Source organism: Strix uralensis, chromosome 6 (genome assembly GCF_047716275.1).
Source record: "Strix uralensis isolate ZFMK-TIS-50842 chromosome 6, bStrUra1, whole genome shotgun sequence".
Classification (NCBI taxonomy): domain Eukaryota; kingdom Metazoa; phylum Chordata; class Aves; order Strigiformes; family Strigidae; genus Strix; species Strix uralensis.
The window spans coordinates 21271720-21289014 of NC_133977.1; the positions used below are offsets into that span (position 1 = coordinate 21271720).

Below are 17295 nucleotides of genomic sequence, written 5' to 3' on the forward strand. Positions count from 1 at the left end.
AAAGTACAACTAATAAATGTCTACCTTAGAGTACATTTAAAGTCGCAGGAGACTGAGAACTGAAGAATCCCATGGGTTAACTTGAGGAGATTGTCAACTCTTTTCTCACAAATGTTCCTTTCCAGTCCCTGCGCGGGTGTCCATGACAATCACTCTGTAAATTTAATGTAATTTATAAATAAAACATAACTCTGTGGAAGGCAAAAACTTCTATTTATTTCTTCTGGGTTTAGCCCATCTTTCAGCAAAGACTTCAAAGCACAATTTTGTCAATACCAAGAAAGTTCTTAGGCAGGATGAAAGACAAGCGTACTTTTTAGGTAGCTGCTCTGGCGTATTGGCAGTGTCGTACTCTGCAGAGATTGCTCCAGCCACAGTCTTCCTCATCTTCCCTTTCTGTGCATGAGCATTTATGGCAGTAGGGACCTAGTGCCATCTATGTCATTATATATGGCATATACAGTTCAAACTAAGACTGCAAATGGTTGTGATGCCTTTTTATAAGCATGTAGTTTTTAACTTAACTATATGTTTATTAAGACCTGAGAAAGGGGTGCTAATCACAGGTGCTGTCTAGTGTGCAGACATCAGCACAAAGAAAATTCTTTTCTCCAGACTGCAGGGGTGCTTTTTCTACTCATAATCACTAAGAGTAACCTAAGCCCTTATTTACGTTCAGTGTGGCAGTAAAATTGATACACTAAAAAGATTATATAAACTGATCTTGTTTTAAGATTCAGAGCTTCAAATTGAAGCATAAAAATTGCTAATTTAATCCCCAGGTCACAGAATGTCTAGTTTTTTTCTTGTCCATACCTCATGCTTATAGAGGATACATTAGCAAGCCAAAGTTATTTTTTAAGCAACTCTAACTGGACCTGCAGTGCTAAAACCGGTCCAATAGCTCTCCTGTTCTTCCCAGGCCAAATTCTTTCTTCTGTCATTGCCAGCTCTGGTTGGTGCTCAGCTGTGCTCTATTAGTTTGTGCAGGTTACAAATGGCATCCCAGCTGATTCCAGTTAGCCTCGCAGGACCTCGCCTGCCTGCCTCTGTGTGTGTGCCTGTGCCTCCAAAGCACATTAATGTAATGCTTACACGATAATGTGTGGGATTAATGGGAAGTGAAAGCTGCGTGTTTGTGTGCTGCCTGATTGCGTGTTGCTCGTCTAGTATTACAAGGTTCAAAACAAATAAGGCTCCACAAACTTCAGACACTGAGGAGTGGCTTAGGTCAGGTTGTAATGCACAACGTGCCTCTTGTTACGATGCTACTCCTGTAGAGAAGTTTCCCTCTGTTTTATAGGTAAGCACAGTTGAGGATCAGCATCCCACTTCAACCTTTTGTCATGGGTACAAGTCACTTAACTGCTCGCTGAGACGATTTTTCACTTTACTTTCTGCTATTTCACATAAGCGTGGCTTTTTTATGATCTGGCATGTGAGATGTGTACACAAAGATACAGTCTTCAGAAAGTCCGCTGTCTAATTATACAGAGACTGGCAGCTGCCCTGTGAAATCGGGGGGTCTGGTCTCTCAGACTCACAGACCAGACCCTCAGCAAAAGTGTGGGGAGTAATTAGCCTCGATGTATGCCCTGTGCCTGATCGAGCCTTTGTAAAATGAATAGTGTACATAACTGTTAAAAAGGCTGTAAAGCAGTACAGTTGCTGTGCAGTTAAATCTGAAGAATACGGCTTGTGTTGTTACTGATAAAATGAAACCCTTAGCAATGAATAAGCTGCTATTCTTTTCCTGTGTTCCTCAGTGTTGTGAGGTAAGTCAGTGTGAAGCCCTCACCAGCAGTTCTTTCCAGGGTTTCTAATGCTTGGTGGTTTGGATCTGGTTACATTTTTAATGCCTTTCAGAAAGTAGCGTATAGCCTTAGCTTCCCTTGTGTGTACTGAGAGAAGTTTCCTTTTAAAACAGGGATAGGTTAGCACAAGAAAGGTCACAGGGAGGGAGGAAGGAATCTGCCTTAGCTCTTGAAGAGCCAAAGAGGATAGCTTGCTTTGGGTGCTCTTCAGGTGGAGAGAGATTTTTCCTATCCTGGTGGACCTTAGTAGATGGGACACAGAAATGCAGAAGTCCAGCTCAACTCCTGCTGAGCAATAGAGAGCTGTCATGGCTTCAGTCCTAATGCGCTGTAGGAGTCTGCAGCTTACCTTCCCGATGGGCCTTATGCTTGAGGTTTCCAAAAAGGCTGCCTAGAGGTATGGTGGGGAAGCCTCATAGCCATATACAAGGAAATTGCAATCATTGTCCTTTTTTTAAAAAAAAAACCCACTATGGTTTCCCTTGACTTTTTATGCCTTCTCACAACTGAATAATCCGTGCAGTGGCCACAGAAAGGGGAAGGTGGGTCTGCTTCAGAGCAGTCTCCAAAGCTGGTGTGTGGTTGTCATTTATGGCTATGCAAAGAGCTGCCTGGACAGTGAGGGACTGCGGTGGGTTGCTAGCTGGCAGCTAGCATTTGTTGTTCTCTTTCCTTAGCTGTGTGAGTTTTGGGTCTTTTTTTTTAACTCCTCCTCCCATCTGGCATCTCCTAATTATTTTCTATTACTAATCACTTCTACAGGAAACAGACTGGACTGTTGAATTAAGAGCCCTATAAAAGGATAATTTTGTTATTTACAAGTTTCTTACCTCACTTAGACTTTATAATGTGACACTGTATAGCTGGTGATAATCACCTTGGGCTACAATTGTATCTAATCTCATAAACTAGGCAGGGTCAGGTCTGGTCACTAGTTGAACGTGAGAGTCCCAAGGAAAAGCCAGGGTTGCGGGAAGTGGGGTTGGTAGCACCTTTGACTGTGAACTACTATCCAACATGTCTTGTGGTTTAAACCCTCTGCAAGTCTGTAGCCTGCATAAATCTGTGCTAAGAGTCTGACTACCAGGGATTTTCTCCACTTACCTCTATCATTATTCAGATAAGCTCCTTTTTCCCTTACTGTTTGCAGGGCGGGGGGTGGGGTGGGTGATTTTTTCATTTCAATAGGAGGGCAGAAAGCATTTTACATTGGTCACTGTTTACATGCTCACAAATACAAATACATGTCCTTTGGCTTCTGTACAAAGATGGAAAGGACATGGAGCTGTGGCGGTCTGGTGTGTCACCCCCGGTTCGGTTAGAGAATCCCCTGATAGGCAGGCACATCTGCTCCACTTATAATTGCCCATTCATAAGTGGTTACCAAACGCTTAAGACCCATGAAGAGTAAAATGCTTGTTTTAGAAGTGGTAGCAGAAAAAGAAGCAGTTAGAGGTGCCTAAATGAAGTATTAGACTGTGAAAGAAAACAAGAACAACAATTTATGCTGTGATTAATGCCACAGAAGCTGATCTGTTCTAGCCCTTGTTTCTTTCCTTTCAGTTCTTCACAAGAAAAAAGGTATTTTCAGATAAAACTTCTCATGCTTAGTTTTAGTCTCTAGCTGAGTGGTTTTCTTTTCTGAATTTGAACAAAGGAGAAAGGTTTGTTACTAAGCTCAATAAACTGCTTGCTCTTATTACTTCAAACCTGTCGCACTTGTCATCAGCAAAGACAGCAACTCTTGACAGTTTTGCAAAGTTGTCCTTTGATCATTAACTTTAATGTTCTAAAACTTTTCCATATTTAACCTTTTTTCTGCATGGCATCAATAGTTAGAAATGGTGTTGCTTCTTGCATTCGCTGTTCTTACAGTCCTAACGTTAAAGCAAGGTAAGAATTATCACCAAAAAAAAATCTGATTCTCAGTTGATGAACAATTTTTTCTCTAATCCTCATCATTTTAGTATTGATATTCCTCACATCCATACAACTTCCAAGATAACTACAGGATGATGTGTTTCTAATAGTGACATTCATATTATAATGCACTTGGACTATATTGCTTTTTAGTGAGGATTATTATTGCATTTGGTTAGAGCTAAAGCAGTTTGAAACAGTTTGCCTAGGGAACGTTAGAGCTAGTATCACAAAGTATAATTTCTCTATTAAACCTTAGTCATATGTGTTATGTGATCTAGGATTTTTTTTTTAAGATTTCCAATTTGTGAATTAGATTAGTAGCACTTAGAGGCAAGCAGCTTTTCCCCTTCCTGAGAGAAGAGGGGAGAAATACTGTGAAAATATGAAAGGCTGTATTCCCAATTTCCATTTTGCTTGTAGTGGTGAAATATTTTAAAAGGTCTATGCTTTATATCATGTACCAGATAGTTTATTAGTTGAAGACTGCTGATGCTTTTACATTGCTGGAAAAGTTTTGAAGCATTTCTCAAAGTTGATATGATAGTGGATTATATTTGCATTCAGGCATTTGTGTGAATTGTCTGATGATTAGAGTAACGATGTGTTTAGTACAAATGCACAAAAATTGCAAAAAATATCATGAGTTGTTATCTTTCACAGAATTTGAAGTGCTCAGTCTCTTAAGTGACAACTTCTCATTCACTCCAGCCTCCAGATCCTTGCTAGCATTTGTTGCAGCGCTGCAGCCTGGTGCCTGGAAGCTGCCAATCACCTTTGTCACACACTGGGGTTCGCAAGGCAGACACTGCTCAGCAAGCTGATAATGCTGAGAACTTACTGGATAATTTTTTTATTGGCCTTATGGGTTAATTCTCTTGGGCTGTTTTTATTGTTGAAAATTCAAACAACCTCAGTGTTAGAAATCTCCTGAGAAAGGTCACTTAAAGTGCTAGTTCATGGTGGCAGTACAAATAAAAAATTGCCCTGTAAGATGAGGTGACAAACATGAATAAGTAAGAAGAAAGCAGTTGTGCTGAATAAACATTTTGTTCGTTGCCAATAATTTTGTTCACTGCCAATGAATTTAAGAAATGGAACTATACCCCAAACTCAGTCTTTTAGCTTCAATATGCCCTATACTCAAAATAAAAGCTTCTGTTCAAAGGTCGTTTGCCTCTGAAATCCCAAATGTCAGATCTTTGAGTTACTGATTGCGACCTGGGACTAGTGTATTTCCACTGAAAATAGACATCAACTAAACATTATGTTGCAAGAAACCACAGACTTGCTAGGAAAAAAAACCCCAACAACAACAATAAAAACCCAACAAAACAAGATAAAACCCCCCAAAGTCCCTCCTGTGTAACAGAAGTTGTCCACATGCCAATGCCTGCTTCTCCCTTAAAAGGTAAATAATCTGCACAGCTCAAATTTATGATGTGGAGTTGCATTGCCAGCCCCATTTTGAATCATTCAAAATGATTCAGTTTTCAAATCAAGACATTATTTAAGTTTGATTCAAAGATGCTAGGTTTGGCCATTTGAGATTATGTTTTCTTGAGTGCCTGTCTCACGTAGGAATTTTTAACAGTTATAGCTTCTTCGAGGGAGATGGGATGTTTCCTGCCTTTATATGAAAATTTTTATGACAGAGGCATTTTAAAATGTTAATTAGGAAACTAAGAGGGAATAAATAGGAAAGACGAACCATATGTGGAAAAGGAGAAATGAGAAAATTGGAACGCTGGTCAACAGAATGTAAAATGAGCCTTTTCTGAGAATGTGACCAGGGATTAGAAGATTTTATGGGTGGCAATAAACTGATAATTTGATAATAACTGATAATTTGACTTTGGGAGTATAATTCCACTGACAATTCCACTCTGGTTTCATTCATGTCAAGTTTCAAATCAGTCCTGATTTAAATAAGAGATTTATGCAAGGATAGTGGGAGCCCACATGAGAGACTCATTTGAAGGATGATCAGCCTACCTCATTTTCTGAGTCTGCCTAATTGCATTGTATAAAGTGAATGTGTAGGCGCTGACCCACAGCACTGGTGCAGCTATGCCATGGGCACACATGTAACTAGAAAACTGGTAATCAGGCTCTGCAGGGACATTGGGGGTTACCCCATTTTGTAACTGTTCAGCAGTGAGGTGATCCGTAAGCAAGTTTTCACCATTATAAATTTTGCAAGAATGTTGCATGTCCATGTCACAATTCTAGTATTCCTTCAGGTTAAAAATTGTTTTCACCTTGATTCATGAGGTTGAATCAAGGGATAATTAAGGAGGGGTTAGGAGACTTTGCACTCTTAGTCTTATTTATGCTAAATAAGTGTGATTATGGACTGAAAGTATGTTGAAGAAAGAAACTGTGACAGCACATGTATCATAGCAACATAGCTTATTCAGGAAGAAGTAGATGGATTCAAAATAGAGGATGTGCCAAAAGAGCAGGTGTAGTTTGAAATACAAAGAGTGTTTAGAAATTAATGAGCTGCAGTTTTCAATTATAACATACATTGAATTACCCTAAATTGAATTACTCTGTAGAACAAAAAGGCTAATATTAGATGCATTAGCTGCCAGACAAGACTAATGTGAAATGAGTATTATATATTAGGTAAGAAAATATTAATGAGACATAAAAAGAAATTTTCATACTGCTTGGCTATGTTATACCAGTAGCCAAAGCTCCTGTTCCATGAGGATTAAATGAGAAAAAAACACTAATAAATATAATAATAGAAAGACCTTCTGGATTATATGATTGTCATTATCCCCAAGTGTAGACATTTTCAGTTACAAAAAGATACAGAGGTTTATTGTAAAAACTGCTTTTATCAATATGATTCTTAAATGCATATTATAAAGGAAGTGTTGTAAATTATTTATTTCATAAAGTTTGGCCACTGTCAACATTGCCTTGCCAGGAGACAGGTAAGGTTCCTCATCAAAGGATATGGTTAAGCTTTTTTGATGTGCCTTCTCTTCCCCACCCTGCCCCGTTATTTGAGGAAATCCTTGCAGCAGTGTAGATCAGATGAGAAATAAACTATCACCAGCCCTTTGAGGTTTCAGATTAGTCTAACAGCCTGTTTTTTCTTATGATACTTAATGTAGTGTATTAGTAACAAAGAGTATTTGCAAAAAGGGTAGCATTCATGCAGCTGCCAATTTGCATTACATTTTGACTGTCATCACTCCTATAGAGCACACTGTCTTGTGGCATTTATAAATTACTTTTAAGGTACTTTTGGAATACAGTCTGCCTTGGCCTGTCACAAGTCAAGAGGCTTTTGCTGGAGTGACCCTTCACTGCACTGAATGTCAGCCATGCCTCGGTCACAACAGCACAGCTCCCTGCAGGCCACTGAGGAGACATGCCACAGAAAAAAGGGGAGGGAAGAAAATGCAATGTTGTTAGCTGAAATAGAAAATGCTGACTAAATGAGAGAGAGATGGAGAAGCTGCTGAGGAGCAGTTTCTGCATGTTGCTGGCCGATGTGAGGGTCGCTCCCTTAGGCAGAGCTTCTTGCTCCATTATCTCCTGTTCTGGTAGGTCTCATAGCTGCAAGACAGACCTCTAGCCCTGATTTATCAATGCGTACCCGTGTAATGGTTGACTTAAACTATGTCGGTAGTTCTCCCAGTCTCTCTGTTTCTACCTTTCCCAGGGAGAGGAATACCTGTCACAGGCAGCTGCTTTAAGTCACTATTTAGCTTATCACCACCATGGCCCAGGCTCCTGGCAGGAGGACAGGAAGATATCATGGACCAAAACCAAAGCTGTGAAGGATGGTAGGGTGGATGGAAAGGACTGAAAGCAAAACTGTAAAGGACAGGCTTCATCTGAAGGATTTACTGGAGACAAATTCTGGTGTTTCATGACGCTTTTCTCCTTGCACAGGAACTGTCTTGCATGCTCTGCCTGGAGAACAGTGATGCTGCCAGCCCCTGAGGCAGGGAAGTGGTATCTTCTGTGCTCTGCCAGCTCCTGGTCCTCTTCTGTACTCACCCAGTTTGGCTGGCATTGCCCCCCTTCTTTAAGGCACCTTGTTTTCCTGAGGAGAGAGAGGTTGTGGTAACGAGCTGCTGCAAAGCAAGGAGAGAATTGCTGAGGCTGATACCTCAGCTTTGAACCCATGGTAATGGGGAACTGCTTTCCTCAACGCAGAGTTAGGAGTGAAAAGAAGTTGTTTCTTAGCTTTCTGGATAGCTTTTATCATGGTGTTTGATTGGCATATCCTGCCTCAGTGTCACACAGATTGGTAGCAGCTCTGCATTTGTTGTACAGTCATATCTTGCCCTTTGCGAGCAGGCTGGTAGTCTCTGACTTTAAGGGAAGGGCTGAAACAGGTGGTTGTTTTAACAGAGGCAGCCAGGGCCATGGGGACATTCTGCGTTCAGTGGCTGTAGGGAAGAGCCCTGTGGCATCAGCTGGCTCAGGACCAAACCAGAACAAAGCAGGAGCCCCAGGAGAAGGGAAGGACTGTGCTATCTCACCCAGAACACAACCCTGTGAGGAAGTATATTATTTATACAGCATAAATGAAGTCGTAGCTGTTGCTTGTAAAACCCAGCTTAGCACCATTAATGATCATAGAATCATAGAATGGTTTGGGTTGGAAGGGACCTTAATGTAGTTCCAACCCCCCTGCCATGGTCCACTAGACCAGGTTGCTCAAAGCACCATCCAACCTGGCCTTGAACACTTCCAGGGAGGGGCATGCACAACTCTGGGCAACCTGTTCCAGTGTCTCAACACCCTCACAGTAAAGAATTTCTTCTTTATGTCTAATCTAAATCTGCCCTCTTTCAGTTTAAAACTGTTACCCCTCCTCCTATCCCTACACTCCCTGATAAAGGGTCCCTCCCCATCTTTCCTGTAGCCCCCTTTAAGTACTGGAAGGTCACTATAAGGTCTCCCCAGAGCCTTCTCTTCTCCAGGCTGAACAACCCCAACTCTCTCAGCCTGTCCTCACAAGGGAGGTGCTCCAGTCCCCGATCGTCTTCGTGTCCCTCCTCTGGACCTGCTCAAGCAGGTCTATGTCCTTATGTTGGGGGCCCCAGAGCTGGACACAGTGCTCCAGGTGGGGTCTCATGAGAGTGGAGTAGAGGGGGAGAACCCCTTCCTCGACCTGCTGGCCACACTTCTCTTGATGCAGCCCAGGATATGGTTGGCTTTCTGGGCTGCAAGTGCACATTGCTGAGTCATGTTGAGCTTCTTGTCAACCAACACCCCCAAGTCCTTCTCCTCAGGGCTGCTCTCAATCCACTCATTGCCCAGCCTGTATTTGTGCTTGGGGCAATCCTTGGGGACCAAAGGACCTTGCACTTGGCCTTGTTGAACTATGGATGGCATCCCTTCCCTCCAGCATGTTGACCATGCCACACAGCTTGGTGTTATCAGCGAACTTGCTGAGGGCTCACTCAGTCCCACTGATTACAACATCCACGTCCCTGCCTGTGCGCATTCTCACGTGCCCATGAACACCCCTGTAGTGGTATTTGTACCTATGGAGTGTGAAGGAAATTTCCAGAATTATCCCCGCTCCTTCAGTGGACACAACAGGCCAGTTGCTGACCTCCCTATAAGCTAAGTTGCTTGATGTCAGCAAAGTCCTCCAGAACCAAACCAAAAGCAGAACTTGTTACCAGAGGTACTGTGAAATGTTTATTTTATTTTTGCCATGGCTAGATTCATGGTTATATCCAAAATAGCCCCCTCCCACAGGAAAGAACTGTGTTTGCCACTGAAAAGTGCCTTGCTTCTGTGCCACTGTCCAGAACAGCAAATGTTAATTGTTTTTGTCTTGTCAGTTACTGAAAAGAGGAATAGTCACAGTGGATGAATTTTGCCAGTGCACAGTTTCAAACTGTCATTTCCAAAGGCCCATACTGGTAAATGCCGGGAGCAAACCTACAACCCGTCATGCCACTAGGAACAAACTAAGCCGACTGACCTAGATCCAAATCAGCTGCAGTGACTGGTAGGTTATAGGGCTAAAGCTACAGAAAAACAGCTTTTCTGTTGGCTTCCCCTAAGATCTCTGCTTTTTTATGAGTATGCTCCCTTGTTTTGAAAACTTCAGGGTATTTCTGGTAGGCATATCAGTGCAAACATCTTCCCAAATAATGCTAATACACTCTAATTGTATTGCACAATACAATACCAAATGAACTCACTTCTTATGCAGTAATTTTTAGCAGCAATATTGGGCAACATTTTTTCCATAATTTAAACTTTGGTTTAGGTTATTTCTTGGTTTTAATTTAACAGTCATACTTTAAACCAAGACAACACTTTGGCTGAATTTATTTAAGGTTTTAATTAAAACTTTTTTTAAAAACTTTTTTAAAAATTCTAGCTATAAAAATGTGTATTACCTGCTGTGGAAATCACATACTTCAAAAATATTTATATTCAAAAATATAAATAGACATTTCTTTAGCTTTTGCAATAAGTATTTCCCAGGAGGGAGGTCTGATTTGGAAAATTTTGTTATAAAAACCAGAACTTTTCTCAGGAGTAAGTTTTCATCATTCAACCATGTGTTAAACCCTGACTCCCCTGTAGGTAACTGTGCCTCAGAGTGGGGTTGTGTGTTGCCTGAGGATCCCAGTATACTTTGAGCATTGTGGGAGCCTGATGCTGTCCGTGTGCCAGGTAAATGTGGCTGTGTTGGAATGGCAGCAAGCGAGGCTGCGTGATGGTCCTTCCCATCCAGCTTTTGAGATGTCAACTTTCAAGTTGAACTTTTCTTTTAATAGCATCGCTACCCCTCGCTCACACCATGTATCTGTGGGCAGAGGGTGTGCCTGGCATTAGCATGTCTACAAGTGAAGAAAATTAAATGAAAACAGCTTATCATCACTTTTAAGTAAGAAGTAAAATTTTGGGCTCCCCTTCCCCCCTTGGAGTAATTCTGTGAAAGATATGACTGGGAAAATTATATTTAGCATGGAACAAGCCTTCACTGAGAACAGCATTGAGGAAATTGGGCTCAGTTTCACAATCTGACTGATTAGCTTTTGAAAATTGTATACTGAGCCCATAAAATATGCTCATAAAGCGTTCAGGCAAGGAAGGATTTTCTGAGCATATACATTTGGCTAAGTTAGCTATACAGTGAAACAGAACACAACATACAGTGGCTAACTGCATAGCAAACCAAATATCTCATTTCTTGAGATATATACAATAGGGCATCATCTTTAATTTTTTAAAAAAATGCATGCAATATAACTGCTGGTTAATATTATTATTAAAATACATTCCTTAGAGGGAAGAGATTGTATTATATATAAAGTCTGAAACAATAAAGGCATGTTTAGGCATAACATGAAAATACCATATGAGAATGAAAAGCCTGCAGTGTACTGCACATGCATTTCCCGAGACTGAAGAAAACATGATACTGTGTGTGAGAGAGGAGCCAGGTGGTCATGAAACTAAACACTCCATTGTACTGGAAATGCACGTGGGCTTCAGGAAGTCTGATCAAGTCTAATCTGGGCATTTTAGGACTTGTGAGCTTAACCTGGCTTGAATTTTTCTGGGTTTTTTCTCGAGTAATTTTAGTTTATTACTCAACAAATGGGAATGCTTTTAGAAAAATAATTTGTCCAATGTTGACTGAATTGTGTGACTGGATTAATCTTACATAATGTGTCTTTCAGAGAGTGACTAATTGGAATTTACTGTGAGCCATGGATGGCTTTAAAATTAGTTCTGTGGAGTCTTCATAATAAGACTTACTGATTGTGAGATTAGTACCAGAAAATACGCATACATTATCCAGCTAACACTGAGCAAATAGCGCTCAAGAAAACAGCTGTTTCTCCCGCATCCTGAAGGACTGCTCCAGGGGGAAGTAAGGAAAGCGGAGTCCCAGTAGGACCTAGATTGAACCCCTCTTACAGTTGAGGTTTTACAATAAATGAGAACACTTGAAATAGCAGGTTACAGTCTTGTTTTTCTTTTTTTTTCTTTCCTTTAGTTCATATGTCCATATATACAATATGTATAAACAGATGTCTTGGTTTGAAGGTTGTCGTGTTGCTGGGTTTGGTTTTTTAGCGCTTAAGTCACTAAAATGTACAGGACTGAGAGGCTGCTCTGATTGGGTGCTCTGCTGAGAGGTTGCTCAGCTATTACTTCCAGTTGTTCCATTTGCAGTTCACCTCAATCCTGTGAAATCACGTCCTTAAATTTTAAAATGACAGCCCTGCAGTTTCCCTCCTCCTGGAGTCTGCACAGCATATTGCTCCCTACACATGCAATGATTGCAAATGTCTGTCACAAACAATTAATAAAATAAAATCAAGACTTTACTTAGAAAAGTGGAAGGGAGAAGACTTTCTTCCCCAGATTTCTACCTCTTCTTCATCCAGTACGTAGCAGACAGTATCTAATAATTGTCCCTGTTAAGGTAGACTTCAGAGAGAGCAAGTTATAAAGGTAACAGTTGGAAAATGAAAGGGCTATGGAGAGGAGAGTTGGCTGGCGGGTGGGAGTGCAGGAGCCATTGGTGGAGAGCAGGCGTTGAATCAAGAGCCAGCCAGGGTGTAAGAAGGCGAGCGGGACCTGCAGGCTTCCAGGCTGGGAATAGAGACAGCATAGAGTGCCTGGAGTGGAAGAGAAGAGCTTCCTGCAGTATTTGAGTTGAACCCCCAGGTCCATGACTTTGCTCTCAGGAATGGTGACTCATCTCTGCAATGACTAGGGCTACCTGAGGACAGTGACTTGTTCTCTCTTACTTTATTATCTCATGTACTGGTAAGCTAAAGGTCTGGACCTGCCCAGTGACCCAAACTGTGGTCAGGAAGGTGTGTACAACAGAAATTTCATTCTTTGTTTTGGTTTTCAAAAGAAACGAAGTGGGCTGTGTTAAGAAGAGCACTAGCTTGCAATGCCAAACTCCCAAGGTTAGGCAATGGCAGAGGAATGATCATAGAATTATGTCATCTGAAAGCAGTTATATGAATTCTAATTAAAACACTATTTTGGGGAAATATATGTAAGAAATAGCTAACAAATATATATTTTTTGTAATTTTTCTGTTGCTAGTTTTATGGGTTTAACTTTCTTTTTATCTAGGCTTCTGGTGTGCACAACTGTAGTGCATAGAGCAAATGTGAAGGGCTGTAAGTGTGGGTGAGCCCAGTTTTGCTATATTTGTAAACAGCAGAAAATGTTTTGCACTGAACCGTGGGAAGCTGATTTATATAAAACCAATAAGCGGTCTGAGTTAGATTACTGTAACACACAGTAATGTCAGAATTAAAATTCATAATCTTATAACTACTTCCCAGATTATAACTCGTTTTCATAATCACAGCCATGAGGTAGGACCTTTCCCTGTTGGGTCGTTTTGCTTACCTTTTTATTGGCATTCTTAAGATTTAATTTTCCAGGATCCAGAGATCAGTTTCTACTAACATGACTCTAAAGTGCCATTGAAAATAAATCAGTTCTTTAGAATTAGGAGGAAGGAAGATTACAATTAAGGAATAAATATATCAAAAACCAAATATGTGTTCTACCAATGATTGGAAGGAAAATTCAGAATTCTTTATCTTGCTTCTTAAGTGGAATTATACAAAATAATAAGGATTTATTCTGATAGTAAATGTACTCTTGAAAATTGCTCGGTTATTTATTTCCAACAAACTCAATTTTCAAAGAGTTTATTTCCTAGTATGAAATTTTGGTGATTTCTTTTTTCCCTTTAAAAAATAAGGTAAATTTGGGGTTCCAACGAAGTGTGTAACGCAACAATGTTTCCAGAACTGCACAGTTTGCTTCCTGAGCCTGTTGTCACTCAAAGCTGTTTGGAGAAGACGACTCCTCTGGAGCAGGTTTAGGTCCACCTTATTCCATTAACACTTTTACCTGATGTAGTTCTTGGGAATGAAACTGTGAAGTGGCTTTACCTAGAAAGAAAGGAGAGGATGAGCTCAGAAGTCTGTCTGCTTCCTCCTCCTCTGAGTCCCTACTGTTCTCACACTTACAGATGAGGTGGTCAGTTTTTGCCATCCTCACCTCGTTTTTCTTGACCTCCTATTGCCATGGAGTGGCACTTAGAAGGATGTGCAGAAAAATTCAAGAGGGCCATTATTCACCTGCAGCGGCAATGAGTGGTTAAAAGCAGGACAGGCAGATTGGGGTAGTCATTGGAAAAGTATTCCTCAGTAGCCCTGCTTGTATTGAAACTGGGAACTGGGCCGGAACTGGGCCAGATACTCCTAAGGCCCCTGTATGAGCCACTGATGCCCAACAGCTTCATCCTGTATAATCTGCAGCCAGTGTTTCGATTATTAGCTATTAATTTGCATTGCAGATTAGTGGTTGGTGAAGCACATACGTTGATCCTTAATCTCTGCAGCCTGACCCTATGTTGAAACCCAGCAGATTTTTAAAACCTGTAGAGAAGGTACTGGTGGCCATGCAAGGGCAGAGGAGGGGCTCATGATGAGCATTACTCTCAGCTGCATTGGCAGGATTGAGCTAAATGGTAACACTGTGATCCAGCTGCAAAACATGCCAATTCCACCCAGAAGCCTGCGACAAACAGTGCTTGTCTTTGGTTGTTACTGAGTCATGAGAGATAAAAATACCTTTGCTGCAGAAGGGAGAGCGGTTGTGGTGCTGCAGCCTGTGGCAAGGGAAGGGAGGGCTGCGCTCCGGCTGTGCACAAGGAGGGGTCGTCTTGCACCCTAAATGTCGGGATGGTGGTCAGCCCCACGGTGTAAATCACTGCCAAAGTAAGTCAGATCAAAGGTCCGTTTTTGCTGTCTCTGACAAAGACTGTTCACAAATGCTTAGAGAGCACTGGAAGAAAAAGGGAGGGAGTCGAGTGGCCGTCGTGGTGTCAGCGCATGGCTGAAGCGAGCCTCCCTGAGCGGGTATGGCATGGGCTGCCCTGGGCCTCGTGGGCTCCTGTGGCAACGAGTTCAAGGCTTTAATGGCCGTGTGAAGTATAGTTCCCTCTGGTTTGTGTGAGGGCTAGCGAGGACCGGGTTGTCCTCTGCACGTTTCCTCATCAGTTGCATCCGTCACACTTCAGGTTTCAGCCCCGTTTGAGACTATGTGTCACTCACCGTCTGTTCACGTTTGTGAATTCCTGGAGAGGCACCACCGCAATTCGGGGTTTCGGTCTTTGGTGGAAGGGGTGGTGCAGGGAACTCTGTGTGGCATTTGTGTTCACACCCCTGCTAGAAAAGGCCGTTACATGATGTGAGTTTTACGAGCCTCTTTTCATACGAAAAGCACTGGAAAATGCCGTTTTAAGGGAGGAGTGATGAGCATCAACGGCCGCGTTACCTGCTCCCAGCCTTACCTCCCGTGCCCAACCTCTGTCGGGGAGAGCCGCTTTCCGTCTCATCCCCTGGGGTTGCCGTTCCCTGACGCCCCCCCGCCAAGGGGCGAAGCGGTGCCATTTTGTAGCGGTGCGTGACCCAGCCCTTCCCGCGGGCTCTCCGCGCCGATCCAGCCGCGCCGGGGCTCCATTGGCTGCGGCGGCCGGGGGGCTGCGGGGCCGCCCCCGCCCGGCCCCCGCCCCGGGGGCGGGGCCGCCCCCCGCCGCGGGCAGCGGGGAGGGAGGGAGGCAGGCGCGCGTCCCCGCCGCCGGCCGCCGATGGAGGGAGCGGCTGCGGGCTTGTCCCCCCCCGCCGCCGGCTGCTCCCCCCCCCCCGCCGCCGGCTGCCACCCCCCGTCGCCGGCTGCCGCGCAGGCCCGGCCCGTCGGCCGCCCACCGGCAGGCCCGAGCCCCCCAGCCCAGCCCAGCCCGGCCCGGCGGGCAGCCCGCCCCGCTGAGTTAGCCGCGCGGTGAGCAAGCGCCCTGCCATGGCCGCGCCGCCCCGCCGAGCCGCTTAGGTTCCCGAAATGGTCCCTTCGGGTTTTTCAAACCGATTCTGATAGACACACAGGGCGCGCATCGGCCCGGGGGGCCGTTCCTCCTCCCCGTCAGCTCCAACATGCCATCCAAGGAGCCCTGGTCGGGGCACAGAGCGAAGAGGTCTGCGGTGCACAACTCGAAGCGGGAGAGCCGTCAGCAAGATTTATTGATAGCAGCCTTGGGGATGAAACTGGGTTCTCAGAAGTCATCTGTGACAATCTGGCAACCTCTTAAACTCTTTGCTTATTCACAGCTGACATCACTCGTCAGAAGAGCAACTCTGAAAGAAAATGAACATATCCCAAAATATGAGAAGATTCATAACTTCAAGGTAAGAAATTATGCTACTTCTTCTTGAGGCACCGGGGCTATAGTTTTTATTTTAAAACGCGTATGGTGTTGCAAGGAAGTAATATATATGCAGACTATGACTTTCTGGGAACTTAAATGCCTCAATTAAATCTCATTGCCGGTTAAATCAATTAGACATCTTTAGAACGTATCAGCAGAAGAACAAGGATTGTGGTGTTGACTGCTTGTGTGCATGTATTTGTTTCAATGATATTTGCCATCTGTAGGTTCTCTCTTTTATTTGGAATTGTTTTGTACCGGGAGAGATGCTAAAGGTGAGAAAAACTGGCAAAGTTTTCTTTCAGTTCAAATGAATGTAGCTCAGTTTTACTTACAATGATATGATGCTGAAAAATCTTTTAGATCTGTGGTTAGAGGATTAAACTGATCTTATCTCAATTTGTCGCTGGTAAATAGCTTTGGAGGTAAGAAGCATGTTCTACTGCATCTGGATTGAGCAGATGGTCTGCATTTCCCTTAGTTTCTGGCTTTTCTCCTGTGTTAATGAACTGAGTGTGTTGAAAGCAGCCTGGCTTATACATTGGGGATATTGGAGCTGCTGGCATTGGCAGCTACCGTGTGTTTTAATAAAACTTACTTAGTGTTCTATGTAGCTTCTAAGTACTCGTTTAATTATTTTAAATAATTGGTCAAACGCACTGCATGATAGGCAGTCTTTATTTGTAAGAATTGATGTTATACAGAATTTCTGTAGATGACGGTACAAACTTCATATCTAGTACCTGAAGCCCAGATTTTATCTTTAATGTGTGTTTTTCTATCCCATGCAGCTTTTTCTTTTATTTATTTTAGAAGAAGGGAAAATCATTAATATAATACAGGCATCTGATGATATAAGCATCTGTTAATTGTCTCTTATTTTCAGATTTGATTTCCATCACACACATGTGCATGTGTGGATGTACACATGCATGTACATACGTATATTTACCTATCATCCACCTGATTTTATTTAAAACACCTTCTGGCTTTTGAGTTCAGATAATCACTAAACTTGGAAACTTTATATGATCAGGATGTTTTGTTTTATTTGAGTTCTTCAGTAAAGCACGAATTTGAAAACCGTGTAGAAAACGTTACATAAAAAAGTGTTTAATATGAACGCTTGGCATAAAAAAAATAATCCTGCTGGCTGTCAGTTAAATGTAGAGCATTTTTTCACAGGCTCCTGAGGTATCCTAGAGATCTGAAATGTCTTGCAACTTTCATTTGTTCCTTAAGAGTTTGAAGATAATTCTTGCTGATGCCAGCAGATAGCGATTTTCCATGTACTACAGT

At 42.6% G+C, this 17295-nt stretch overlaps 1 protein-coding gene across 1 annotated transcript in view; it reads left to right on the forward strand.

Moving 5' to 3' along the window:
- The window catches only part of CHN1 (chimerin 1), a 104547-nt gene that overhangs the window by 56217 nt on the left and 31035 nt on the right, over positions 1-17295 (forward strand). The window contains exon 7 of the mRNA XM_074873177.1: positions 15899-15976. Coding sequence (XP_074729278.1) covers positions 15899-15976 — 78 coding nt within the window. The remainder of the gene's footprint in view (positions 1-15898; positions 15977-17295) is intronic.